The sequence below is a fragment of the Lathamus discolor genome, chromosome 23 (assembly GCF_037157495.1).
Source record: "Lathamus discolor isolate bLatDis1 chromosome 23, bLatDis1.hap1, whole genome shotgun sequence".
NCBI classification, from domain to species: Eukaryota; Metazoa; Chordata; class Aves; order Psittaciformes; family Psittacidae; genus Lathamus; species Lathamus discolor.
The window spans coordinates 2,932,817-2,954,041 of record NC_088906.1 but is presented as its reverse complement, the minus strand read 5'-3'; the positions used below and the strand labels follow the sequence as shown (position 1 = coordinate 2,954,041).

At 66.1% G+C, this 21,225-nt stretch overlaps 5 protein-coding genes across 6 annotated transcripts; all 5 read left to right on the top strand.

Annotated features, from left to right (window-relative positions):
- Window positions 1-170: 170 nt before the first annotated feature.
- LOC136003703 (tubulin alpha-1A chain) lies at window positions 171-3,464 on the top strand. Its single transcript, XM_065659576.1, has 4 exons — window positions 171-280; window positions 1,273-1,495; window positions 1,568-1,716; window positions 2,309-3,464. The coding sequence occupies exons 1-4, from the start codon at window positions 278-280 to the stop codon at window positions 3,287-3,289; spliced, it is 1,356 nt and encodes a 451-aa protein (XP_065515648.1). The 5' UTR covers window positions 171-277; the 3' UTR covers window positions 3,290-3,464.
- A 1,828-nt stretch (window positions 3,465-5,292) lies between these two features.
- On the top strand, window positions 5,293-8,374 carry TUBA1B (tubulin alpha 1b). Its single transcript, XM_065659805.1, has 4 exons — window positions 5,293-5,403; window positions 6,398-6,620; window positions 6,693-6,841; window positions 7,200-8,374. The coding sequence occupies exons 1-4, from the start codon at window positions 5,401-5,403 to the stop codon at window positions 8,178-8,180; spliced, it is 1,356 nt and encodes a 451-aa protein (XP_065515877.1). The 5' UTR covers window positions 5,293-5,400; the 3' UTR covers window positions 8,181-8,374.
- A 501-nt stretch (window positions 8,375-8,875) lies between these two features.
- LMBR1L (limb development membrane protein 1 like) lies at window positions 8,876-13,535 on the top strand. The gene is made up of 17 exons (XM_065659657.1): window positions 8,876-9,055; window positions 10,123-10,207; window positions 10,391-10,427; window positions 10,532-10,671; window positions 10,769-10,872; window positions 10,936-11,062; window positions 11,176-11,244; window positions 11,396-11,460; window positions 11,566-11,641; window positions 11,744-11,821; window positions 11,984-12,060; window positions 12,143-12,220; window positions 12,295-12,368; window positions 12,446-12,536; window positions 12,667-12,733; window positions 12,810-12,971; window positions 13,052-13,535. The coding sequence occupies exons 1-17, from the start codon at window positions 8,984-8,986 to the stop codon at window positions 13,108-13,110; spliced, it is 1,461 nt and encodes a 486-aa protein (XP_065515729.1). The 5' UTR covers window positions 8,876-8,983; the 3' UTR covers window positions 13,111-13,535.
- Window positions 13,536-14,334: 799 nt separating this feature from the next.
- DHH (desert hedgehog signaling molecule) lies at window positions 14,335-18,985 on the top strand. Its single transcript, XM_065659636.1, has 3 exons — window positions 14,335-15,580; window positions 16,767-17,028; window positions 17,612-18,985. The coding sequence occupies exons 1-3, from the start codon at window positions 15,269-15,271 to the stop codon at window positions 18,271-18,273; spliced, it is 1,236 nt and encodes a 411-aa protein (XP_065515708.1). The 5' UTR covers window positions 14,335-15,268; the 3' UTR covers window positions 18,274-18,985.
- A 54-nt stretch (window positions 18,986-19,039) lies between these two features.
- RHEBL1 (RHEB like 1) lies at window positions 19,040-21,095 on the top strand. 2 transcript variants are annotated; one of them, XM_065659637.1, is made up of 8 exons: window positions 19,040-19,448; window positions 19,727-19,798; window positions 19,991-20,058; window positions 20,143-20,225; window positions 20,308-20,364; window positions 20,437-20,484; window positions 20,570-20,657; window positions 20,738-21,095. In XM_065659637.1, exons 1-8 carry the CDS (start codon window positions 19,043-19,045, stop codon window positions 20,828-20,830), a joined length of 915 nt encoding a protein of 304 aa, XP_065515709.1. In that variant the 5' UTR covers window positions 19,040-19,042; the 3' UTR covers window positions 20,831-21,095. The 2 variants fall into 2 exon arrangements, with proteins under 2 accessions (XP_065515709.1, XP_065515710.1); XM_065659638.1 differs by lacking the exon at window positions 19,727-19,798.
- The last annotated feature ends 130 nt before the right edge of the window (window positions 21,096-21,225 follow it).

The window sequence follows — 21,225 nt, the reverse complement described above, 5'->3', positions numbered from 1 at the left end:
CGGGGACAAGGACGACGCCAGGGCGCGGACGGCGGCCGCCGCAGCCCGCAGTACCCCCCCTTCCCCGCACCGCCCGGCCTTTGTCTGCGGCTCCGGGGGGGCATTACCTCATCCCGGGCCGCGCCAATGGCCGCCGCCGCCGCCCCCCCCGGCTCCGCCGCCCGCCCCGCCCCTCCGGGTCCTATAAAGCCCCGCGTCGAGCCCCGCGCTCCACCGCGCCTCTTACATCGACTGCCTCAGCGTCGGGCTGTGAGACCGCCCCGGAGCGACCGCCACCATGGTGAGGGGAGGAACAGGGAGGGGAGGTCCGGTTCCCGTCCCCCGAAGCTGCTGTTGTTCCCGGTGCCGGCCCTGCTGCGCCCGGGATGAGCGGGATGAGGCCCTGGGTCCCGGGGCTGAGTCCGCACAGGGCGTGGCTCCCGTTACAGCGGGCAGGGGGGGTTGGTGGGGGCTCAGCTCTGCGTGTGGGTCCCGTTAAACGGGGCTCGATGCGTTCTTCTCCTTTCCCGGGGCTCAGCACCGAGCCCGTACTGGGCGTGGCTCCTATTAAAGTGGGCAGGATGGGACCCCCGGGACCAAGCCCTGAGCCTGCTCCGGGCAGGATGCCCGTTAAACCGAGCAGGATGGGTCCCCCGTGCTGATCCAGGAGCCCGAAGTGGGTGTGGCTGCTGTTAAACCAGGCACGAAGGGGCCCCGGGGATGAGCCCGTACTGGGCGTGGCACTGGATCAACGAGGCAGGATCTGGCCCCCCGTTCCCGGTACCGAGCTGTGGTCCTGCGCTGGGCGTGGCTCTCATTAAACCGGGCAGGACAGACGCCCCCCCGCCGGTGCTGAGCCTGCTCTGGGCGTGGCCTCGGTTTAACGGTGCAGAATGAGTCCCCTTGCAGGGGCAGAGTGGGACGGCTCCCCCCTTCCCCAATGGGTGTTGCCCTCACTTAACAAGGACCCTGGTGCTGAGGCCCTACCAGAGGCACTGCTGAGTCTCAGCAGGGTGTATAGGGCAGGATGAGACTCTGAGCCCCTTGTGTGGGGTCCCTGTTTCCTGGATCAGGATAAACCGCATAGTTCTGAGCTCCCCACTGCTCAATGGGCACAACCTCAGGTCCCTGGGTGGGCTGGATGGGACCCCAGGAGCTCAGGACCCAGAATAATACCTTGCCTCTGGGCAGGATCCAGGCTTCATCCAGGTTGCAGCATCCCCATAGAGCACTTAGGGTGGGACAAAGCAGGGGAGGCAGGGGGTGACATGTCTCCATGTCCTGTCCTTGCAGCGTGAGTGCATCTCCATCCACGTTGGCCAAGCGGGCGTGCAGATCGGCAATGCCTGCTGGGAGCTGTACTGCCTGGAGCACGGCATCCAGCCCGATGGGCAGATGCCCAGTGACAAGACCATCGGCGGCGGGGACGACTCCTTCAACACCTTCTTCAGCGAGACGGGCGCCGGCAAGCACGTGCCCCGCGCCGTCTTCGTGGACCTGGAGCCCACGGTGATCGGTGAGCGTGGGCCAGGGCCGGGGAGGGTCCGGGCTCCACGGGCCGCCGGGCGCTAACGGGCTCTCTCCGCAGACGAGGTGCGCACGGGGACGTACCGGCAGCTCTTCCACCCCGAGCAGCTGATCACGGGCAAGGAGGATGCGGCCAACAACTACGCCCGTGGGCACTACACCATCGGGAAGGAGATCATCGACCTGGTCCTCGATCGCATCCGCAAGCTGGTAGGCGCGGGGGGGCGGTTGCAGGGGGCGAGCTGAGGTCAAAGCCGCAGTTCTCCGTCTCGGAGCAGCCGGGCTGGCTTTAGCTTTAATGTATTAATGAATGTTAATCCTGTTGTGCAGTGGCTGCCATTGGCCGCAGCGCGATGCGGCGCAGCGGGGAGCTGGAGCGGCTCCACAGCGCCGCAGCCCCCAGGCGATGCTGAGCTCTGCAATTCTCTCTTTGTTCCCACTTGGCTCTGGCCATGGCTGAGTCCAGCTGCGTGCGGCTGGGGATGGGCATCCCGCTGACCGCGCCGGCAGCCCCGGCTCGGACCAGTCCTGCCCGGAGTAAAGCGGTTGTGCTGAGCCCGGGGCTCGGCCCCAGTGCTCAAACATGTTCCTACTAGTTGCTTTTGCCCACTCTCCCCTGCCCCTGGGGCTTCCCTGAGAGATTCACCACTCCTATGAGTCAGTGACCAACAGATGGGTCAGGGCCCCCTGTCATCCACCCTGGTGACTTCAGCTCTGGGAAGCCCCTGGATGTCCTCAGTGGGCTGAAGAGTTCTGCTGTTGCCTGGACTAAACATGCCCTCCCCTTGTCTCTCCTCACCAGGCTGACCAGTGCACGGGGCTGCAGGGCTTCCTGGTCTTTCACAGCTTCGGAGGTGGCACTGGCTCCGGCTTCACCTCCCTGCTCATGGAGCGCCTCTCTGTCGACTATGGCAAGAAGTCCAAGCTGGAGTTCTCCATCTACCCGGCCCCACAGGTCTCCACGGCTGTGGTGGAGCCCTACAACTCCATCCTCACCACCCACACCACTCTGGAGCACTCTGACTGTGCTTTCATGGTGGACAACGAGGCCATCTATGACATCTGCCGCCGCAACCTGGACATCGAGAGGCCCACCTACACCAACCTCAACAGGTTGATAGGCCAGATCGTGTCCTCCATCACGGCCTCCCTGCGCTTCGATGGGGCCCTGAATGTCGACCTGACGGAGTTCCAGACCAACCTGGTGCCGTACCCCCGCATCCACTTCCCTCTGGCCACCTACGCCCCTGTCATCTCAGCTGAGAAGGCTTACCACGAGCAGCTCTCAGTGGCCGAGATCACCAACGCCTGCTTCGAGCCGGCCAACCAGATGGTGAAGTGTGACCCGCGGCACGGCAAGTACATGGCGTGCTGCCTGCTGTACCGTGGGGACGTGGTGCCCAAGGATGTCAACGCTGCCATTGCCACCATCAAGACCAAGCGCACCATCCAGTTCGTGGACTGGTGCCCCACCGGCTTCAAGGTGGGCATCAACTACCAGCCCCCGACAGTGGTGCCCGGTGGGGACCTGGCCAAGGTGCAGCGCGCGGTGTGCATGCTGAGCAACACCACGGCCATCGCCGAGGCCTGGGCCCGCCTGGACCACAAGTTCGACCTGATGTATGCCAAGAGAGCCTTTGTGCACTGGTACGTGGGGGAGGGCATGGAGGAGGGTGAGTTCTCGGAGGCCCGTGAGGACATGGCTGCACTGGAGAAGGATTACGAGGAGGTGGGAGTGGATTCTGTGGAAGGGGAGGGAGAGGAGGAAGGGGAGGAATACTGAACTCCCCCAAGGGTGCTGCTCTACAGGGAACATAACCTAGTTGAAGGCCCTCAGGGCTGTAGCAGTGTGTTTGCCACGGTCTGTCCTGTCAATGGTCTGTGCTTCAATGGAAAAGTTTGTTCTGGACCCACCCGTCCTCTCCTGTGGGTCTGAATAAAAAGCATTCCCTGTCTTATCCTGGCTCTGGTGTCTTTACTCTGTGCTGTCCCTGATGACTCCCCATTGTATTGCTGTCTCTGCTCCCCAGGTCTCTACCTTGTCCCTGAGCCCAGCCCTGTGCTCACCAAACTCATCCTCCCCAACCCATCCTGCCCTGGACTGGGCAGTGTCTTTCCCATATTCTCCCTTCTGTTTCTCCCTATCTCTATTAAGCGCTGGGGTGGATTGTTGAGGACCAGGAGCTAAGTGAACACATGGGGGCTGCTTTAACTCTTCTCAAAGGGAGGAGCTGCCTCCCCCCACCTTTTGGCAGAAATATGGGGGTGGCTCCTGCCTGTTCTGTGCAGGCAGAGGAGGGGCTGCATTGTCCCTTGAAGGGCGGGTTCTACTGCCCAACAGCACCGCTGGGGCTGAAAGTGGTGCCTTCATCTTCCTGGGTGGCCAGAGATGGGTGCCCCCCCCATGTGTCCTGGGGTCCCTGTGTCCCTTATGGCAGGGTGAGACAGCCCTGGGTTAGCTGAGAGCTGGTCCCAGCCCCTGGGAGGGGGGAATGCCAGAGCAGCCCCTTTTCCCCTGTGGCTCCAGTCAGGGCTAAATAATGATGGGGAAGTTGAACACGGTGAAACCCGAGTGGGCGTTTGGGGGGTCACCCTGGGCCCCCCGCCACGGGCCACCGTGCCTGAACCACCTCCTCCAGTGCAGCGGCGATGAGCGCGGCTGGGACCGGCTCTTCCGCGGCACCACCTCGGCATCACCCGGAGCCGAGCGGCCCCCAGACCCCATCGGGGGCCCCCCGCACCGAGAGCGGCCCCCGGTGCCCCCAGAGATTCCCCACCCCGTCCGGTGCATCCCGGCGGGAGCGGCCGCGCTGCTTCCCGGGAAGGCAAATGGCGGGAGCCACGTCACCCGCTGCAATGCGGATGCTGCCGCCGAGCCGGGCCCGCACACCCCGGGGGGGGCCTCGGCTGAGCAGGGGGGATCGCGGTGGGGCAGGGGACACGGTGCCACGCACGATGCGGCCGCACTGCAGCCGCGGAGCCCTCGGGGCTCTGGGTGAACAGGAAGGCGGATTAGAGGGGATTAGAAGGGGGCTGGTGCTGAGCACCCACGCCCCTGCCCCCCCGGCTCTCCATGGGCTCGCAGTCAGGCGGGGAGCTGCACCCCACACACACAGCCCTGGGGCGGGGGGAGCCACGCAGGGGGACGGGGACACGGCCGAGACAAAAGGAGCGGGATCTGCCCCCCCCCCCCCCCCCGCAGTTGAAATCCAGGGGGGTCCCGGGGCACGGTGCCGCCCAGAACGGCAGGATTCAGGACTGCGGCCCCCGCTAAAGATGGGTTGGGGGTGCCGAGATTCAGAAGAGCTGGGGGGGCGCCGTGGGGTGCAGATGGGCCGGGGGGGCTGACCAGAGAAGCAGATTAACGGCCTCGGGACGCGGTAAGGGGGGGGGAGAAGGGGGGCAGCACGTGCCATCGCCCCCCCCCCCCCAGCCCCATGTCGCAGTTTTCCTCTGCAGCGGAGCCGCACCGGAGGGGGAGGGATGCGGAGGGGGGGGGGGGGGCGGGAGCTGCCTTTGCCCCCTCCCCCCGCAGCACACACAGTGGGGGGTGGGGGGTGAGCCCAGCGGAGTGGAGGGTCAGACCCCCACCCCCCCGGAAGCCCAAAACCCTGCGGAGGGGCCCTCCGCAAACCCCGGCCCCCCCCCCACCAAAAGCCCGCAGCCCCCGCCCGGCAGCGGGAGGGGGGAAGAAGGAGGCTGAACGAGCCATGTGGATGAGCCAATCGGCGTTGGGAGCGTGTAGATGGGCGTGTATTTCTGCCAATAGGAGCGCGGGGCGGGGGCGCAAAGCCCGCCCCCATGGCCCGTATATAGGGGTGTGCTCGGGGGCGGCGGCAGCCTGGTACTTGCGTCGATTCCTTGCTTGTCGGGACGAGTAACAGAGCCGCAGCCATGGTAATGTGGAATGTGGGGCGCATCGGGGGGGAGGGCTCAGGGAGGGGGGAAAACTGGAGAGAGATTGAGGGTAGGTGCAGGATGGGGAGAGAGGAGAGGGGGAAAGACTTGGGGGGGAATATAGGGCTTGGAGGGCACATGGCAGAGCGGGATTGGAGAGGGAGAGGAGGGGAAACGAGGGGGGAGGCACAGCTGGGTTTGTGGGGCGCAGCGGGAGCTCGGGGGTGGGCAGGGAATAGGCTGAGGGGTGCTTGGGGCGGGGGGAGCAGCAGCCGGGGGGGGCAGCACGTGGTCCCCGGCCCGGTGCCCCCCGCCCGGGGGGGGGGCGGGGCTCTGTCCTGCTTTTGGCGCCCAGCCCCGACCGTTAACCTTCCCGCGCGCGGGAAGGCAACACAGCCCCGCCCCCTCCGCAATGAGCACCGGCCCGCCCGACCCCCCCCCCCCCCCAAACCCAGCCCCGAGCCCTGTAACCCCAGCGCTGAACCCCCCGCCCGTGGGGCGGCAGCGGCTCCTGGGTCTGGTTCCCCCCCAAAGCACCTCCCATGGGGCTAATCCTGTCCCGCAGCTCCTGCGGAGACGGCCCCCCCCGGCAGCTGGAATGCCGGGAGCAGGTGGCGGGCACAGGGTGTGGCCGGGAATGTGCTTGACAGGGGGGGGGCCATGGGGACCCCCGGGGTGCAGCCACCTCCCTGCTGCTGCGCCGGGAACTTCCTCCTCCTCTTCCTCCTGGCACAGCCTCACCCCGGCCCTGTTGTAAGATGTCCTCCCTGCGCCATTTGGGAGCAGGCAGAGGCCTGATGCGGGTGATGGTGCCCAAATGGTGGCTCCGATTTCACCCCAAACATGTATTGGGTCTCCTCCACCACACATAAAAGTACCCCCTAAAACCCATCCCATGGTGAGCTTCTGGCTTTGAACTGGCTCTTCTGAAGCTGTGACACAGCCACTGTTGGGGCTGAGCATGACTGTGACCCCCCCCAATGTGTCCCTGCAGCGCGAGTGCATCTCCATCCACGTTGGCCAAGCGGGCGTGCAGATCGGCAATGCCTGCTGGGAGCTGTACTGCCTGGAGCACGGCATCCAGCCCGATGGGCAGATGCCCAGTGACAAGACCATCGGCGGCGGGGACGACTCCTTCAACACCTTCTTCAGCGAGACGGGCGCCGGCAAGCACGTGCCCCGCGCCGTCTTCGTGGACCTGGAGCCCACGGTGATCGGTGAGCGTGGGCCAGGGCTGGGGGGGGTCCGGGCTCCACGGGCCGCCGGGCGCTAACGGGCTCTCTCCGCAGACGAGGTGCGCACGGGGACGTACCGGCAGCTCTTCCACCCCGAGCAGCTGATCACGGGCAAGGAGGATGCGGCCAACAACTACGCCCGTGGGCACTACACCATCGGGAAGGAGATCATCGACCTGGTCCTCGATCGCATCCGCAAGCTGGTGGGTACTGACCTGGCTGGGATCAGCCACTTCCCCTCCCATTGGGCTGTGGTTCCCTTTCATCAGGACCCTGCAAGCTGCAGACAGGAAGGTGGAGCTGCCCTAGGAATGCAATGGGGGAAATACAGCTTATCTGTACTCTTAGGAGAAACTTATTTCATCCTTTTAGTAAGGTCATGGAGGTTTCTATTTGAATCTCTGTTCTTTCTTGACCAGCTGGTTATGAGCAGTGTCCCCAAACCAATAGTCCCCAAAGCTGAGGTCCTTAGGTGAATATTGGCCATCCTGGGTGACTTGGTGGCCACTTAATCCTGTTATTACTGATGGATCAGTCTTGTTTTCTTTTCCCTTCTTCCAGGCTGACCAGTGCACGGGGCTGCAGGGCTTCCTGGTCTTTCACAGCTTCGGAGGTGGCACTGGCTCCGGCTTCACCTCCCTGCTCATGGAGCGCCTCTCTGTCGACTATGGCAAGAAGTCCAAGCTGGAATTCTCCATCTACCCGGCCCCACAGGTCTCCACAGCCGTGGTGGAGCCCTACAACTCCATCCTCACCACCCACACCACTCTGGAGCACTCTGACTGTGCTTTCATGGTGGACAACGAGGCCATCTATGACATCTGCCGCCGCAACCTGGACATCGAGAGGCCCACCTACACCAACCTCAACCGCCTCATCAGCCAGATTGTGTCCTCCATCACGGCCTCCCTGCGCTTCGATGGGGCCCTGAATGTCGACCTGACGGAGTTCCAGACCAACCTGGTGCCGTACCCCCGCATCCACTTCCCTCTGGCCACCTACGCCCCTGTCATCTCAGCTGAGAAGGCTTACCACGAGCAGCTCTCAGTGGCCGAGATCACCAATGCCTGCTTCGAGCCGGCCAACCAGATGGTGAAGTGTGACCCGCGGCACGGCAAGTACATGGCGTGCTGCCTGCTGTACCGTGGGGACGTGGTGCCCAAGGATGTCAACGCTGCCATTGCCACCATCAAGACCAAGCGTAGCATCCAGTTCGTGGACTGGTGCCCCACCGGCTTCAAGGTGGGCATCAACTACCAGCCCCCGACAGTGGTGCCCGGTGGGGACCTGGCCAAGGTGCAGCGCGCGGTGTGCATGCTGAGCAACACCACAGCCATCGCCGAGGCCTGGGCCCGCCTGGACCACAAGTTCGACCTGATGTATGCCAAGAGAGCCTTTGTGCACTGGTACGTGGGGGAGGGCATGGAGGAGGGCGAGTTCTCGGAGGCCCGGGAGGACATGGCTGCACTGGAGAAGGATTACGAGGAGGTGGGGGTGGATTCTGTGGAAGGGGAGGGAGAGGAGGAAGGGGAGGAATACTGAGCGCCAGGTTCCTTCTGTTGCTGTAGCATGTCCACAAAATGTCTGCTTCAAACACTGCAGCTTCCTTGTGCACTGGGCGGGGTCCAGCCCCGCAAAGGAGGGGCCCACGCTGCTCCAGGCTCGTGTTCTCCAGTGTGATCATGTCTATTTTCCATGTGTCTGTACCATGTCTGTGAATAAAAGGCTTTAAGAGAGGCTGCCCCTGTGTCGGATACAAACCCTCTGTGTCAGCTCCTGGCCCGGGCCCATGGGAACAGAGTGTCCCTATTGTCTGTGCCTGGCCAGGCGCTGGGAACGATGAGGCTCCTGCTGGATGCTGTGCTCAGCATAGCCCTTATGTTCCCTGGAGGGGTGAAGACCCCTCTTCTCCCTTGGTGCTTTGTGGGGGGAGAGGCTGCCCTGGGATCCCTCCAGAGCTGCCTTGGCTCAAGGTGTCCCCTGGAGGGGATTAACCCGCCTGCGATCAGCGCTGCCCCGGGGATTAGCCCCGGCCCTGCGCCCTGGAGGCTGTTCGGGTGCTGCTCTCGGGGTGGGAGCGAAGGGTGGGAAAGCAGCCCCCCCTCAGCCTATCAGAGCGCTCTGCTCCGCTGTCCACCAATAAGCGGCGCTTCATTCACTCCCCCGAGCGAAGGGGCGGGGCTCCTTCGGGCCGTGGAGGCGCGGATACATTGTAGCGGGGTACCGGACGTGAGGGGTGGGGTCAGGCGGGGCTCTTCCCAGGGTAACAACGGTAGCACCTCCCGCCGCTGCTGGGCCCGGCCCGTCGGGTCTCGCCGCCGCTGGCCCGGCCATGCGACCACAGCATGGCCTCTACGGAGCAGGACGCACTGGCCCTGCAGGAGCAGCTCTTCCATGAGCGGATCCGCGAGTGCATCGTGAGTACCGGGGCTCCGCGGTGAGGGCCGCGGGAATGGGCCCGGTGTGGCAGGGAGCTGCGGGTAGGCTCTGGGAGCACGGGGTCCCCCGCTTTGGAAGGGCGGCAGCTCTGCGGCTTTGCCAGAGCTGTACCCCGCACCCTGCCCTTATCGGTGCCAGAGCACAGTGGGCTGCCGTCTGCCCCACGGATAGCGGGTCCTGGGGCTGGGCCATGGCCTTACACCCTGGTGCGACCTCTCTATTGGCCCTGTCCTGCAGGCACTGAAGTTCCTCCGGGCTGGAGCCCCGGTGCTGGGCCATGCCTGCCCCACCGGAGAGCCCCTGGGAGATTGCCAGGGTGCGGTGTGTTAGACCTGGGCCAGGCCCCTGCCTCTGTCACTGCCCCCGGGCCAACACTTGATGTCACCACGAAGGAGGCCTGTGGAGCTTCCCCAAAACATGGGCACAATGCAGGGAGGCCAGGCCTGTGTCTCAGGTTCTGCTCTGCTGCCACGGGATCTGGGATGGGGATGACACGGGTGTCCTGTGCCCAGTGTGTCCTGAGGCTCCTCCAGGATGCTGTGTGTCAGGGAGCACCTTGGCCGGGAGATCCCCAAACCCACACTGAGGAACCCCTGGTTCAGCACAGCCAGCATGAAGCTCATCCGGCCCGACCTCCCTGGGTGCAGGAGGCCTTGGGGGTCCCTGGGTGCAAGCAGGGATGGGAGGACCCTCTGGACTGGGCCACCTCCTGGGGCTCCCTGTGCCCTCAGCAGCGGTGCTGTGGGTGCCCTGCTCCACCCGTGCCAAGGTGGTGGGTTCGGGAGACCTTTCCCCGCGCTGCCGCGTACCAGCCAGGATGAAAGGTCACCGCGTTCCCCGCACACCACGAGCGGGGGCAGCAGCACTACTGCAGCGGCCTTGGCGCCTGCTTCAAGGCTGCTTCTACAACGCTGGAGCCGGCGGGGTGGGAGCTATGGGCTCCAGCTTGTCCTGAGTCCCCCGGTGTGGGTGCTGTGGCAGCCTGTGGGCACCCATGGGTGAGCCCCCATCCCTGCGTGCACTGCCTGCACTCCTCTGCCTACAGATCTGCACTCTGCTCTTCACCAGCCTCTACGTCCTCTGCCACTTCATTATAACCCACTTCAAGAAGCACACGGACTTCACAGCAGGTAGGAGGGTGGGAGCTGCTGGAGCTGTGTTCAGCCTCCCCAGGGCTTGTTCCTCCATCACCCCCGGGTGCAATGGGACAGGAGCAGAGCCCAGACCCACCCCAAGAGGGTTTCTGCAGCACTGGGATGGGCAGGAGGGAAGCCTCCCCCAGCCCAAATGATTTGGGATGTTCCCCTCTTCAGAGCACAATGATGAGGATGCTGCTGTCAACAGGATCGCGTAAGTTCTTGCCCATCCAATGCTTCCTCCTGAGCCAGGATATCAGGTCCCGCCATCCTGTGGTGTCCAATGACCACGGGAGATGATGTTGGTCCCTCCCGCAGGCTGGGGCTCTGCACCTTCACCCTGGCTGTGGCACTGGGCGCTGTCCTCCTCCTGCCCTTCTCCATCATCAGCAATGAGGTGCTGCTCTCATTCCCCCGCAACTATTACATCCAGTGGCTCAATGGGTCCCTTGTCCATGGTGGGTGCACAGGGTGGCTGCAGGATGCCCCAACGGCTGTGGGGCAGGGTCTGCTGTCCCAGGAGCTCACCCCACTCTTTGTCGTCTTCTTCTCCAGGCCTCTGGAACTTGGTGTTCCTCTTCTCTAACCTGTCCCTTGTCTTCCTCATGCCCTTTGCCTACTTCTTCACAGAGTCCGAGGGCTTTGCAGGATCCAAGAAGGTGGGTGTGGTGTCCCCCCTTGTCCTCCCCTGTCCCGGCTGCCCACTAACCCTGCTTCCACAGGGCATCATGGCCAGGGTGTACGAGACCTCGGTGGTGCTGCTGCTGTTGACGCTGCTGGTGCTGGGCATGGTCTGGGTGGCCTCTGCCATCACGGGCAACAACGCAGCCAGTCGCCAGTCACTCTATGGTGGGTGCAGCCAGGGTGCTCTGGGGCTCATGGAGCTCCAGCAGGGCAGGATCAGGCCTTGAAGGGAGGAAAGGATTCCTCGTGCTGCTGGCCTGACCCTGCCATGTCCACAGACCTCTGGGAATACTACCTGCCCTACCTCTACTCCTGCATCTCGCTCTTTGGGGTGCTGCTGCTGCTGCGTGAGTCCTGAGATGTGGCTTGTCCTATGCTGGGAGCTGGTCCCATGGGTGCCTGGCTGTTTGCAGGGTCCAGCCCTTATCCCGGCCTGTTCTGGGGGTGGAGGGAGGGGTATAATGCTGGGACCCCCCTCATGCTCTCCTTTCACTGCAGTGTGCACCCCCTTTGGCCTCTCCACCATGTTTACTGTCATGGGGCAGCTGCTGGTGAAGCCCTGGGTAAGGTGTTGTGACCCCCTGGGGATGCCTGGTCCCACATCCTGGGTGCAAGGTGCACTCAACCCCCTCCTGCCTACTGCTCATGGGCTCCTCACCCATCCCCAGCTCCTGGAAGACCTGGACGAGCAGTTGAGCTGCACAAGGCTGGAGGAAGCCACTGTGTCCCGCAGGATCTGCTCTGGTGAGTGCCCAGCACTGATACCGACCTGAGGGGGAGCTCTCAGCGTGGACGAGGGCCCCTCTGCTCTCCAGCCCCTCAGCATCTCCTCCCTGGCAGGCAGAGCTTCCTGCTGGCTCAACTTGAACGTGGAGCTGCTGCAAAAGCAGCTCTTCATCATCCGGAGCAAAAGGAGGAAGCTGGGTGAGGAGCCTGGGGGAGAACCAGCTCCCTCCAGCTTGGCACTGGGAGCAACGGTTCCCTGAGAGGATGGGAACTGTAACCCCCTGTACTGGCACCCATCAATCTGCTGCCCTGAGCTGGGGTTTGTGCTCCCGTCTCACCCCTCTCATATCCCTCCCCCAGAGCTGCGGCGCCGAGCATCGCCCTGGCAGAGGAACCTGGGCTACCCCCTGGCCATGCTGGGCCTCCTGGCGTTGACTGTGAGTGTCCCTGTGCACCAGGGGAGCTGGAGCTCATCCTGGTCGCCCTCAACCACCCTCAACCCCTCCCTGCTCTTCTCAGGGCACCTCTGTGCTCATCGTCTGCTTCCACGTCCTGGAGCTGCTGCTGGATGATGCCGCGATGCCACGGGGCATCCAGGTACTTGGGCGAGGGGATGGGATGGAGACCAGTGTGTCCCATGGGATCACTCTCACAACCTCCTCTCCCAGCAGGATGCCTCCCTGGGCCAGGTCTCCTTCTCCATCTTCGGCTCCTTTGGAGCTGCCCTCCAGGTCATCCTCATCCTGTATCCTTCCAGCGGGCACTTGTGGCCCCAGCGCTGTCCCCATGGTTCCCCGTTCTCCTCCTTAACACCCCTCACAGATACCTGATGGTCTCCTCCGTTGTGGGCTTCTACAGCTCTCCCCTGTTCACCCGCCTGCTCCCGGTGCGCCAGGACACCCCCCTCCCCAAGGTGGGAACCCTGTGCTTTGTGTGTGTGTCCCCATCCAGATACCATAGGTGCAGAGCCCCTATGGGGCTCCAGCACTGGGGTCTGCATTCCCCAGCACTGTCCCCCCTGAACACTCCTTTCCCCCCCGCAGATCATTGGGAACTGCGTCTCGCTGCTGGTGCTCAGCTCGGCCCTGCCCATCTTCTCCAGGACACTGGGTGAGTCCCATGGAGGGAACCAGGGAGATCCCAGTCCTGGGTGTCCCCACCTGCCCTGACTGCACCCCCCACGCAGGGATCACCCGGTTCGACCTCCTGGGGGACTTTGGCCGCTTCAACTGGTTGGGGAACTTCTACATCGTGTTCCTGTACAACATGGGCTTCGCGGCTCTCACCACCCTCTGCCTGGTCAAGAGGGTGTCCTGGGCCGTCCAGGCCGAGCTCATCCGCGCCTTCGGTGAGGGGGACACATGGGGCTGGGGTGGGAGTTGTGCCCTGCCCCCGCCCCGCCGACTCTCACCCTCTCACTCTGCGCAGGTCTGCACAAGCTGCCTCTGCCTATGCCGTGCTCCCGGCGCCTCACCCGGCCCTGCTAGAGCTGGGGACAGGGACGTGCCACCCTCTGCATGGTCCCAATGGTGCTTCAGGGACATTGGAGCCCCCCCCGGGGAGAGCTGAGGCTCTGCGGGGAGGAGCTGCCCGTTTCCAGCTGCGCTGCTGAGCCTTGGCCTTGAGCCGTGTCCTTGTCACAGCCCGCCCTGGAGCTGCGCTGGCAGCAGCTCCCCCCGTCCCATTTACGTACCTCATGTAAAAGCATCATAGAGTCACTATGGGGGGGTCCGTGGTCCCTCCATGCCCAGAGTCACCCCGTGTCACACTGGGGGGGGGGACACTGGTTGGCCCCACCTCCAGGCCAGGGAGGAGAAGGGCTGGGGGTGAACCCCCCCGGTATGATGAGTCTGTCAGGTCTCTGTTACCATCGAACTTGGTTGGAGCAATAGTCTCTTTTTTTATATAGAAATACCTGCATTTGAAGGGGTTTATTTACCCTGAGTCCGTGGGGGGGGGGGCTGCCCGTGGGGGGGTCCCAATCCTGCCCATGCTCCCTCAATATGGCTGGGGTTAAGGAGCTCCTTCGAGGTAGGGCTGAAGTTGGGAGCAGCAGCCTTGGGGGGAGCTGAGTGCTTTGGGATGCGGGCAGAGAGGGTCTGAGGGGCCCGGGGGGGGTCAGTCCCTGTTCCCCTGGGGTGGGGGGGGTCGTGCAGTGGGAGCGGAAACTGCCCCAGGAACTGGCTCCCCCCCCCCCATTCCTGCCCCGGCTGGGGCCGAGCCAGAGCGACCCCCCCCGCGGGGCTGGGGGGTCCGGACACCCCCGCGCCCCCCCCACCCAAGCGGGGCCGGGCAGGAAGTGCAGGAAGCCTGCTTTATATTGCAGGAAATGAGGCCATCGGTGCCCGCGATTTCCCTGCGACCTGCTCCCCTCCCAGTCACCCCGAGCTGGCACCGGGGCAGCCGCGGGGGACCGGGCCCACCCCTCGCCGGCCCCTTCCCAACCCTCCACCACCCCGCTGCTGCCTCCTGCCCTCGACGGGGTCCCGGCATCTTTGGGTGCTTCTGCGGGGTGTTGGGGGATGCTGGGGGCCACGAACCCAGCCCCGAGGAGCTCCCGGTCCTGGCGCGGGGGGGCCCTGCTTCTGGAGGTGTCCCCGTTCCCGGGAGAGCACAGTCCCAGCCCCGGGGGTGTCTCCATCCCCTTCGAGCCCTGTCCCGGCGTGGGACCCGGGGCACGGAGGGGCCGTGCGGGGCAGGGCAGCGCGGCGGGGGCGGCCCCGGGGGATGTGGCCGCCGTTGCCGCCGCTCCCGGGGGCCGGGTCCGAGGCGGGGCTGCCCAAGGCCGGAGCCGAGCGGTCGCAGGTGGGGACAGCCCGGCCGGGGCAGTGCTCGGTGCAGACCGGCACCCAGGGGAGCCGGTACCAGGGCTCGGCCAGGAGCGGGCACCGGTACCGGGGGTCGGACTGAACAGGCGGGACAGGGCTATTGCCAGGAAGCGGGTCCCAGGAGCGGCGCTGTGCCAGGGGACGGAGCAGGTGCCTGTACCGGCGGTGCAGCGTTAGAATAACGGGTGTCCCCGGTGAGAGGAGCGGCCGGGACCGGGGCCGGCGCCAGGAGAGGGGGGTCCCCGGTCCCGAGAGGCTGTGGCAGGATAGGAAAAGGGTCCCGGGACCAGAAGCGCCGCGTTGGGACCGGAATAAGGGAGTCCCGGTACCGGAGCGCCGTGCGGGGAGTGGAGAGGGGAGCCGCTACCGGACCGCAGGGTTCAGACAGGGAGAGGAGGCGAGTCCGGGGTGCGGGGAGCCGGTGCCTGGTGCCCGATACAGGGGCGCAGCGGGAGGAGCGCGTTCCCCGGGGTTCGGGCTGTGTCGAGGGGTCCCCGGAACCGGGTGAGGCGCCAGGCGAGCGGGTGCCGGGCCCGTGGGTGCGGAGCCGGCTGCGGGGGGGCCGTCCCGGTGCCCGGGTGCTGCGCCCCCAGTGGGTGGCGGCACCGGTGGGGGGGGTCAATCGTCCCGGGCGGCCGCAGATCCCGCAGCGGCGACTGGGCCGTGGGTGTGAGAAGGAAACGGCGCCGACCCGCCCCTGGCATCGCGACCCTCTAAAAGCCCCGGGGCCGCCGCAGCGGGACCATGCCCGCCCCGGCCGCCCGTGCCCCCGGCGACTGAGCGGGGCCGGTGGCGGCAGCAGGGGCCGGTGGCCGGGATGCCCCGGAGGAGCCCGCTCGCCCTCGGCCTGCTCGGCCTCGCCGCCTGCCTGCTGACCGCACCGGCGCTGGGCTGCGGGCCCGGCCGGGGCCCGGTGGGGCGGCGGCGGCTGGGGAGGCGGCAGCTCTCGCCGCTGCTCTACAAGCAGTTCGTGCCCAACGTGCCAGAGCAGACACTGGGGGCGAGCGGGAAGGCGGAGGGCAAAGTGCTGCGGGGCTCGGAGCGCTTCAGGGACCTGGTGCCCAACTACAACCCCGACATCATCTTCAAGGACGAGGAGAACACGGGCGCGGACCGGCTCATGACCGAGGTGAGGGCTGCGCCCGGTCCCGCCCGGCCTCACTCCCGGGGGGACGGGGTCGTGGAGGCGGCTGGGAGGCGGGCGGGAGCGAAGCGCCCCTCCCCTGGCGGCACCGATCTCCTGGGGTGCAGGGTCCGGCCCTCCCCGGGGCCGGCAGCACCGGCGGCCCGGGACGATGGTGCGGTCACACCGCGTTGGGCATTAATGAACCGCCGTCGGGGATTAACGGGGCGGTGCCGGTGGGGCGGGCAGAAGGGAGGGGGCGGCCCCGGTACCAGTGTGCCCGGGGCGGAGTGAGGGGAATCCAGCGCGCCGAGAGCCCGGGATGCTCCGCGCCTCGCCCCGCCGGGATGCTCACGGTTGCCATGGCGAGGGGCGGCTCCGCGGTCGCCGTGGAGACGGGGGATGCTGCGAGTGGTCCAGGCGGCGGCGGCTCCCGCGGGCCGGGGCGGCGGGGCCGGGGCGCGGGGCCGCCCCGTGGTGCGGGCGGTTGAAAGGGCCCTTTGTGGCCACTCCGGCATTCCCGGAGTCTGAGGTCAGCTTCGGGCTGGAAGGAGCCCATTGTCGCCGGGCCGGGCCGGGCCGGGTACATTCCTGCCCCCCCGCCGCTGCCGCCCCCCCGGCCCCGCGCTCCCGGGAGCTGCTTTGTTGCACGGGGGAGCGGGGGGCACCGGGGCGAGAAGGGACGCTCTGACCTCACCAGACCGGGGGAGCTCCGAGCCCCACTGCCCACGTCAGTGCTGCCCGGGAGCCCCCACCGTCACCCCAGCTCTGGGCACTGGGGTTCCAGCCCCCCGGTACAGCTCCCCCCCCAAGCCAGCTCTGAGCTCCCCACAGTGCTGCTCCGGGACTCAGGCACGGTTCAGGGTCTGCTGCAGCCCCATCTCTGCCCCACAGCCCTCCCCGGGTTAATCAGTCACGGTCAGTGCTGCGGGGAAGGTGACACCATTCTGGTCCCCGTCCCGGTCCCCTGTCCGTTCTGCCCAGCTGCCTGCATACCACGGGACCGCGGGGCACGTTAACGTTCAACCCGCACCCTGGTGGGGGGAGGGCATCTCGGCTGTGCCCCTTTCTGCGCCTATGGAGGCCCATTCGAGCTCTCCCCAGGCCTCTGCAGGCCTGGTGTCCATCTGTGTGTGTGGTACCTGGCACTGCCAGGGGCCGGGGGTGACACTAGTGCTGGTCCCCCTGGCAGCGCTGCAAGGAGCGGGTGAACTCTTTGGCCATCGCGGTGATGAACATGTGGCCTGGGGTGAAGCTGCGGGTGACAGAGGGCTGGGATGAGGACGGGCACCACCTCCCTGACTCCCTGCACTATGAGGGCCGGGCGCTGGACATCACCACCTCCGACCGGGACCGGGACAAGTATGGCATGCTGGCGCGCCTGGCTGTGGAGGCCGGCTTCGACTGGGTCTACTACGAGTCCAAGGCGCACATCCACGTCTCCGTTAGAGCAGGTACCACATGGGTAGGGGGGCTGCCATCACCATTAGCATCACAGCCCTTCAGCATCCTCTGCTCCCCCTTGGCATCCTGGATCCATGTGGGATGCAGCCTTGCTCCAGTTTGTGTCTAGCACCAGTGGGTTCAGCCCATGTCTGGCCCCCAGCCTGCAGCCCCACTGCTCTCAGCTCCTCAGCCCCACAGCTCCCAGCCCCACAGCTCCCAGCCCTGCAGCCCCACTGCTCCCAGCCCTGCAGCCCCACTGCTCCCAGCCCCACAGCTCCCAGTCCCACAGCCCCGCAGCCGCTCCAGCCGCCAACCCCCATCCGGCCCAGAAATGACAATCGACAGAAAGTGAAAGTGCCCGTAAATGTCACCGTTGCCAGCCCCGAACAAAGGGCGTCAGTGCGGGGCGGACAAAGGGGCCCTGCAGCGCCCCGGGAGCCGCGCAGGAACTGGGGGTGTTCGGAAAATACCGGCTTTGTTCCGGGGGTGGTTTTGGGGACGGGGGGTTGGTGGCTCCATTCGTGGCCATTTCCCTTGTGGAGGTGGAGGTGGCCGCGGACAGGGCACCCACGGCTTTCCCCACCCACCCAGATAACTCGCTGGCCGTCCGCACCGGGGGCTGCTTCCCAGGCCACGCCACCGTGACGCTGCAGAGTGGCGAGCGCCGGGGCTTGGCCGACCTGCGCCAGGGCGACTGGGTCCTGGGTGCGGAGCCGGGTGGGCGCCTGGTGCCCACCGAGGTTCTGCTCTTCCTTGACCGCGACCCGGACCAACGCGCCTCCTTTGTGGCCATCGAAACGGCCAGCCCCGCACGCCGGCTGCTCCTCACCCCATCCCACCTCGTTTTTGCGGCCCGGGGAGCGGCCAACGCCACCTTCCTGCCCGTCTTTGCCCGCCGTGTGCGCCCCGGGGACGCGGTGCTGGCCCATGGGGCTGGCGGGCAGGGTCTGCGCCCTGCGCGGGTGCTGCGGGTCTCAAGGGAGGACGGCGTCGGGGTCTTCGCCCCGCTCACCTCCCACGGGACCCTGCTGGTCAATGGGGTGCTGGCATCCTGCTACGCCGTCCTGGAGAGCCACCGCTGGGCCCACTGCGCCTTCGCCCCGCTCCGCCTCTTCCACGGGCTCCTCTCGCTGCTGCCGATGCGCGCCGAGGCTGGGAACGGGACGGTGCCAGAGGCCGGGATGCACTGGTACTCCCGCCTGCTCTACCGCCTGGCTGGGGGAGTGCTGGGCCACGAGGCCCTGCAGGTATAGGGGGTCCCAGCCCCCCCCAGTCATTGCGCTGCAGATCACGCTACACACTGGAAATGGGGGCTCCAGCCTGGCCCCTCCTTGAACCCAGGGAGGAGCGATAGGGGTACCGCCGGCCCTGTGGGGAGGTTGGGGTGCCCTCAGCTCAGCTGGGGACAGGGTCCCTGGGATGGGGCGTTATGGGGTGGCCCAAGGACCTGGGCTCAGCCATTTCCTGTATCCCGGAGCCCCCCTGCAGCACTGCCTGGTCCCTGAACATAGGACCCTGTGTGCTCCCCTGCTATTTATTGCTTTATTAACCACTGTGGCTGGGGCTGCTGCCTGTCGAGCCCAGGCTGGGCACCACCAGACCCTGCCCCAGGGCTGGATCCAGCCCGGGGGATGCCGAATCCGGTCCGGGGAATGCCGAATCCAGTCCGGGAAATGCTGAATCCAGCCCTCGTGATGCCGAATCCAGCCCGGGGGACGCCGGATCCACCCGGGGGGTGCCGAATCCACCAGAGGGGTGCCGGGCCCAGCTCTAACCCTGCTAACCGCTAACCCGCCCCGCTTGAGAGGTCTATTTTTCTATTTATAAATGGTAATATAAACGCTCCCGCCCGCGCAGCGGGGCAGGGCCGGCCCGCTCTTAACCACGACTGTGTCAGGAACAGAGAATCCTGCTATTTAATTCTTTGGGTAAATAAAGAGACTCTATGGCCCTCGTGGAACCCTGCCTGGGACTGGGGTGTGTGTGTCTGGGAATCCCGGTGAGCTGCGGCATTCCAGGGCCATGGGGTCCTGTGGCGGACGGGGGTACCCCCCGTGGAGCCCCTGGGGATGGGGGTCCCTGTGGCTGAGCATCCCCACGGCACAGGACGCGTGTGCGGCCACCACGTGGCTCCGGCCGTTCCCTCCCGTTTTCATGAATGGAGCCCCAGCGCGCCGCGCGGCCTGCAGGCCCCGCCCCCTTCTCCTTCGTCTGGCCAATGGGAGCGGGCGGGCGGGCGGTGTTGTGGTCACGTGGAGCCGCCAGTGTATTGGTGGCGGCACCGCCTCCCCGCGTCGCGGCGGGTGGTTTATAACGCTGGTTTCCGCGCCCGCCCGCGTTCCCCCCGGTCCCCCCCTCCCAGGCGCGGCTGTGGCCATGCCGCTGGTTCGCCACCGCAAAGTGCTCATCCTGGGGTATCGCGCCGTGGGTCAGTGCGGGCCGGGGGGGCGCGGGGCGGGCTGCACCCCACGGGGGGACCCTGCCTGGGGTGATGGGGAGCGGGGCTGCCCCCAGGGTACGGGGGTGGGCCGGGGGTCTGTAGCGGGCTCCGTGAGTGCTTCCCGCAGCCACGAGGTCAGAGCACGGTGGGTCCCTGCCCCACGCTGGGGTTGTGAGGCCGTGCTTAGCCCAAACACCCCCCCTCGGGAGCCCCCCGACTCCCCCACCCCTTCCCCAGCCCTGTGCTTGTCCGTCCCCCCCGTCCAGGCAAAACCTCCCTGGCCCATCAGTTCCTGGAAGGGAAGTTCGTGGAGTGCTACGAGCCCACGGTGGAGAGCAGTAAGTGCACATGGCGGGGGGGTCCTCCCCTCCCCGCTGCCCCCGTGGGGTCGCGGCTGGTGGGGACTGATGTGTCCCCACTTGTGGATTGTGCCTCAAAGCCTTGTGCTGGGGGCTGAGGCACCCTCGGAGTGTGGGGATGAAGGAGAAGTGGTCCCAGGGAGCCCCGTTAACCTGGTGCCACCTCCGCAGCCTACAACAAGATGGTGGTGGTGGGCAAGGATGAGTTCCAGCTCCAGCTGGTGGACACGGCCGGGCAGGTAACGCTGAGAGCTGGGGGGTCCGGGGGGGTTCGAGGCTGCTGGACCTTGATTCCCCCCGACTCTGGGCTCTGCCCTTCCCAGGACGAGTACAGCATCCTGCCCCACTCCTTCATCATCGGCATCCACGGCTACGTCCTGGTGTACTCGGTGACGTCCCTGCGGAGGTGAGGGGAGGACATGCACCCCCTCGGGAGGGGGATGACACTGGTGGGGGGCAGTGCCTGGATCTCCCCATCTTCTCCACAGCTTCCAGGTGGTGAAGACCCTTCACAACAAGCTCTATGAGAGCCGGGGGAAGACGCGGTAGGTGCTGCCCCTCCTGGGGTTAGGGGGTGTTCAGGCTGGGCTGGCCTCTCACCCTCCCCATGCCCACAGCATGCCTGTAGTGCTGGTGGGGAACAAGGCGGACCTGTCCCTGCAGAGGTAAGGGGGGGCTCTGGGAGCCCCATCCCTCTGTCCCCCCTCCCTAAGGAGCCGGTGCCATCCCACCCGCCCTCTGCCGTGTCAGCTGCCGGGAAGTGAAGACAGATGAAGGGAAGAAGCTGGCGGAGTCCTGGGGGGCAATATTCCTTGAGTCCTCGGCCAAAGAGAGCCAGGTCTGGGCCAGGGGAGGCCGTGCCCGTACCCGGGGCTGGGTCCCCGCAGCGCTGGGGCTGATGTGTCCCCTTTTCTCCAGGTGACCCAGGGCATCTTCTTGAAGATCATCGAGGAGATCGACCGAGTGGACAACGCTTACGGCAGATCCACTACTGGCTGCTGCCTGATGTGATACCCCTGTGGGACCTTCCCCCCTACCACGGCACAAGGGCTCTGGGGCCACCTCGTCCCACTTTGTGCTATGGGACCCCTCACTTTGCACAGACTCTAGGATGCACAAAGGGCTGGGTGTGGGGCAGGGGTCCGCATCCCTCCCATACACTGGGCACTGGGTGACTGTGGGTGCTGCCCCGGCGTGGGGCCGCAGGCTGGTCCTGCCGGGCTTGGGGCAGTCGCGGCTGCGGGGCTGGAACAATTAAACTTTGTTTTGGCTGTGACCCCCCCTCCGAACCTGGTCTGAGGGGGGCTGCTCCCCCCCGGGGTGCAGCGGGTGAGGGAGCATGTGGGGACCCTCCTGCACCTAAGCATTGGGCCTGAATGGGGCTCAGTATCCTCCCCACCGGGAGG

Bases quoted from the DNA above. Each gene is read 5' to 3' on its own strand.
- LOC136003703 (XM_065659576.1), top strand. The intron at 1,496-1,567 runs GTGAGCGTGGGC...CTCTCTCCGCAG, and splicing joins CCTGGAGCCCACGGTGATCG to ACGAGGTGCGCACGGGGACG. The intron at 1,717-2,308 runs GTAGGCGCGGGG...TCTCCTCACCAG, and splicing joins TCGATCGCATCCGCAAGCTG to GCTGACCAGTGCACGGGGCT.
- TUBA1B (XM_065659805.1), top strand. The intron at 6,621-6,692 runs GTGAGCGTGGGC...CTCTCTCCGCAG, and splicing joins CCTGGAGCCCACGGTGATCG to ACGAGGTGCGCACGGGGACG. The intron at 6,842-7,199 runs GTGGGTACTGAC...CCCTTCTTCCAG, and splicing joins TCGATCGCATCCGCAAGCTG to GCTGACCAGTGCACGGGGCT.
- LMBR1L (XM_065659657.1), top strand. From the start codon at position 8,984: ATGGCCTCTACGGAGCAGGACGCACTGGCCCTGCAGGAGCAGCTCTTC. The intron at 10,672-10,768 runs GTGGGTGCACAG...CTTCTTCTCCAG, and splicing joins CAATGGGTCCCTTGTCCATG to GCCTCTGGAACTTGGTGTTC. The intron at 11,822-11,983 runs GTGAGGAGCCTG...TCCCTCCCCCAG, and splicing joins GAGCAAAAGGAGGAAGCTGG to AGCTGCGGCGCCGAGCATCG.
- DHH (XM_065659636.1), top strand. From the start codon at position 15,269: ATGCCCCGGAGGAGCCCGCTCGCCCTCGGCCTGCTCGGCCTCGCCGCC. The intron at 15,581-16,766 runs GTGAGGGCTGCG...TCCCCCTGGCAG, and splicing joins CGGACCGGCTCATGACCGAG to CGCTGCAAGGAGCGGGTGAA. The intron at 17,029-17,611 runs GTACCACATGGG...CCACCCACCCAG, and splicing joins CCACGTCTCCGTTAGAGCAG to ATAACTCGCTGGCCGTCCGC.
- RHEBL1 (XM_065659637.1), top strand. From the start codon at position 19,043: ATGGGGTCCTGTGGCGGACGGGGGTACCCCCCGTGGAGCCCCTGGGGA. The intron at 20,226-20,307 runs GTGAGGGGAGGA...TCTTCTCCACAG, and splicing joins TCGGTGACGTCCCTGCGGAG to CTTCCAGGTGGTGAAGACCC. The intron at 20,485-20,569 runs GTAAGGGGGGGC...CTGCCGTGTCAG, and splicing joins GCGGACCTGTCCCTGCAGAG to CTGCCGGGAAGTGAAGACAG.